Consider the following 3,452-nt stretch of genomic DNA (forward strand, 5'->3'; position numbering starts at 1 on the left):
TTGGGGGAGGTACAGAAAATTCAGGTCCAGAGGATCATTTCCAGGTCCGGACATGAACCTGGAACTGATTGTCTGTGGAAACTTGAGAACTGGTAATATTCAAAACAATGGTAATTGGTCAATTTTGCTTCAAAGGAATCTGTTTGGTGGATTATTGGACTCCCACTGCATTTTAACATCCCATCTCCATGTAATAAAGGCTAACAGTCTCTGTACCTTTGACTGTAGAAACTTGGTGCAATTGACAATAAACTCTACTTGACTTCGCTCTTGTTGTCTTCTTGCTCCCCCGATTAGACCCCAAATGGCTGCCGACATAGTGTGTCCATTTTGTAATTGGCGAAACCTGTTCCTCTGTTTTGTTTTTTTCAGGTCTGTTGTTTTTTTATTGGGCCAAGAAGAAAAAATGTTTTGCACCCATGTGATGTACTGGTCCCTACACCTAACTGTTGGTATACCATACTATGTGTGTTTAGTCCTATGTTCAACCTTCCCGGCCACTTTGATTTCATACTGAAGGCAACTTTTGTTTTTAGCCAAACTTTTTTTTTATTCGCTCGCTCGCATCAGTTTTGGAGTTCCCGGAGGATGTCATCCATATAATCAAGTCAACATGGCCTAACAACCGATACAAAGTTAATGGTGTAATAACAGCGCTAGCATTCGGCACATTACAAGGCGACAGAATTTGACACATTACAATGGGAAGGAGGAAGGAGCTAATCTCCAAGCAGATCCTACAATGGCATAAAAAAGCACCAAACTGTCCAAAGCAAGGAGTGCAGCCAAGAGGTATACATTTGCCATGTAGCGATACACACTCCTAAGCCGGCTTCACTCCTTTGCCAGCTTTCTCTATCTTATGCTACCCTATGATCTGCTTCGAGATCAGAAGGAGCCTTCTGTCAACTGTGTTCCTCCTCTCTCTCTCTTTCTCTCTCTCTCTCTCTCTCTCTCTCTCTCTCTCTCTATATATATATATATAGGAAAATCGCAAACCTCAGCCTCTGACTCAGAAGAGATCACGATATGGATGGTTGAGGACTGCCCGCTTGCACCTGTGTCAGAAGCCTGCATGGTAAAAATAAGTTAAATTGTAAGTAATTCAATCCGTCTGAAGTTGATATTGTATATACTGTAGACAAACATCATTCTTAATTCCTCAGCAATATACGCACTGATCTCAACATTCATATCAAGATCCGCGAACCCGTGGCCATCTGCTTTTCTGTCAGATTGATACTGCCCGTTTTAATGGCAGCAATTGGTTCACCCGTGTTAGAAGCATGCACGAGGAAAATAAGTTTACATACATTGTAGAACATTGTCATGGAACAAAAAATTCAAAACAGTTTTATATGTCATTAATTGACATTGGCCTAGATTACACATAGCCGACTGTGGCTCACGAACACATGTCCTAACCATCTCCCGACCAGTAAATGACTTACTCCCGACTGTGTCCCGAATACTGTCTAACCCATTCCCTACCATGCCGAGCTCTAGCTGCAGATTGTCGAATCACTCCTGACTGATCCCCAAACGACTGCCTACCTCCTCAAGACTTGAAATAGACATAATCAGCGATTTTTAAAAGAGTGGTAATTTTCGTTTTTAAATTAAGATTATCCTTTCTTCTATTTTGTAAACATCACCAAGAGATCAAATTTGGATCACAGATAGCTCCAATGCGGCGTTTATGGTTCTTTTTGTTTTGGGCTGGATGAAGTTCGGATGGAGCAGCCGAACACCAGCCGACTGAGCCGAACGCCGGCCGACTGAGCCGAACGCCAGTCGACTGAGCCGAACGCCAGCCGACTACAGCCGACCTAGCTCCCGAATCACTCCTAAACCATAGTCGGGAGGCAGTCGGGAGGCCGTCGGGAGCCAAATTCGGCTATGTGTAACCTAGGCAATAAGTAAGACGTGTATTCAAGCTCACCTCTTCTTTTTCGCGCTTCGCAGGATTGGGCATGGTCACATACCCAGAAAACCGCTTCTACGGTAAGAAATTAGAAAACGAATGTTACACTAAGTGGAAACGAATTTACGTACATTTTTTTAGACAAACCAGTTTATAAAATTGAAAAGAAAGGTATACTGTACATATGCAAGTTGTAAGTCAGACAACGCGTAATCGATAACTTTTATTCCATGATAATGGCCATATTTGGGCAATAATTCACTTACATTGGAAGACATATTAGACAACTTAAGGGTAAGTTAATGTCAGAATTTACTTAATCACAGCATGCAATCATGAATAATTGCAATGAACGATACCTGTGTCGGGTTCGGACGTAGAGTCATGTCGTGCCACGGTGCCTTCGAAGGAATATAACACAAGCACACATGTAAGTACAGGAAGTCGAGTGGCCAATTGCAATCATGGTCTTGCTGTTGACTAAACTAGATAATCTTCACTGATTTACGGTCAACTGATACTGGGTGGGGGAGGGGGGCGTGTGTGTGTGTGTGTGTGTGTTTGTGTCTCTGTGTGTGTTTGTGTCTCTGTGTGTGTTTGTGTCTCTGTGTGTGTTTGTGTCTCTGTGTGTGTTTGTGTCTCTGTGTTTGTGTGTGTGTGTGTGTTTGTGTGTGTGTGTGTGTGTGTGTGTGTGTGTGTGTGTGTGTGTGTGTGTGTGTGTGTGTACGTACTCACATCTTTCGAGGAAACTGCAGCTGGATGACCTGGACCGTTCTCCACACCTTGCGAGTGTACTAGATGATCTTCAATGGCCTCCACCTCTCGCTCACTGCCTGCATCAAGAGGCTCAGCAGGCTCTTCAACTTCACGTGAAGCGGCCGTCCAGAGTGTTGGACTTGTAAGTTCAAGGTCATCCTAAATATTCAGGAAAATGGCATTATCCAATGTTAGGCCTTAAATCTTAAATAGTCTTTTATTCTGTTTCCCATTCTGTAAGAATAGTTTGCATTGTAATTTATATGGTCAAGGGCATTCTGTAGATTAATGGTCACCATAAGCGTTTCCTACTCATACCTTCTTTGTCAGTCTTTCGATTTCCTGTCGATGCCTGCTCCAGAAGTTTTTTAGACGCCTTCTATTATTGTAGGTGTTTCCAAATCCCAAAGCTTGGGTGACTTGTGCCCATAAGCCATCCTCCTTCCAGTCTGATGCACTATCAGGGTTTTCTGTCTGAAAAATCCTTCCGATGGCCGTAGCGAATGGAACCAGTGGCACCTTCCATCCGAATGGCATAGTTCCTCTATACCGCCGATGCTACAGTTTACCTATGATGAACCACATAAAATTGATTGTTAGAGAATTTTTTCGTGAATGATATCAAAGCACTTCACGCCTGAAGAACGTGCCTTGACCAACACTGAGAGACACCACGGGGCTTCTATAGTCCAGGGGCTAATGGGGCTAAAGTATAGGGGCTAATGGAAAAAAAGTTTCACAGAGCATATATTTTAAAAACTTCATATATCGA

General features: G+C 43.0%; 1 protein-coding gene across 1 annotated transcript in view; it reads right to left on the bottom strand.

Moving 5' to 3' along the window:
• LOC118430164 (sentrin-specific protease-like) overlaps window positions 1-3,242 on the bottom strand; it is a 9,677-nt gene extending 6,435 nt beyond the window's left edge. Inside the window, exons 1-5 of the mRNA XM_035840873.1 lie at window positions 2,999-3,242; window positions 2,660-2,839; window positions 2,284-2,325; window positions 1,943-1,999; window positions 1,000-1,071 (exon numbers count right to left, since the gene is read on the bottom strand). Of these exons, the coding sequence (XP_035696766.1) occupies window positions 1,000-1,071; window positions 1,943-1,999; window positions 2,284-2,325; window positions 2,660-2,839; window positions 2,999-3,217 (570 nt within the window). The 5' untranslated portion in view covers window positions 3,218-3,242. The remainder of the gene's footprint in view (window positions 1-999; window positions 1,072-1,942; window positions 2,000-2,283; window positions 2,326-2,659; window positions 2,840-2,998) is intronic.
• Between the last annotated feature and the right edge of the window lie 210 nt (window positions 3,243-3,452).

The sequence above is a fragment of the Branchiostoma floridae genome, chromosome 14 (genome assembly GCF_000003815.2).
Source record: "Branchiostoma floridae strain S238N-H82 chromosome 14, Bfl_VNyyK, whole genome shotgun sequence".
In the NCBI taxonomy this organism is placed as follows: Eukaryota; Metazoa; Chordata; class Leptocardii; order Amphioxiformes; family Branchiostomatidae; genus Branchiostoma; species Branchiostoma floridae.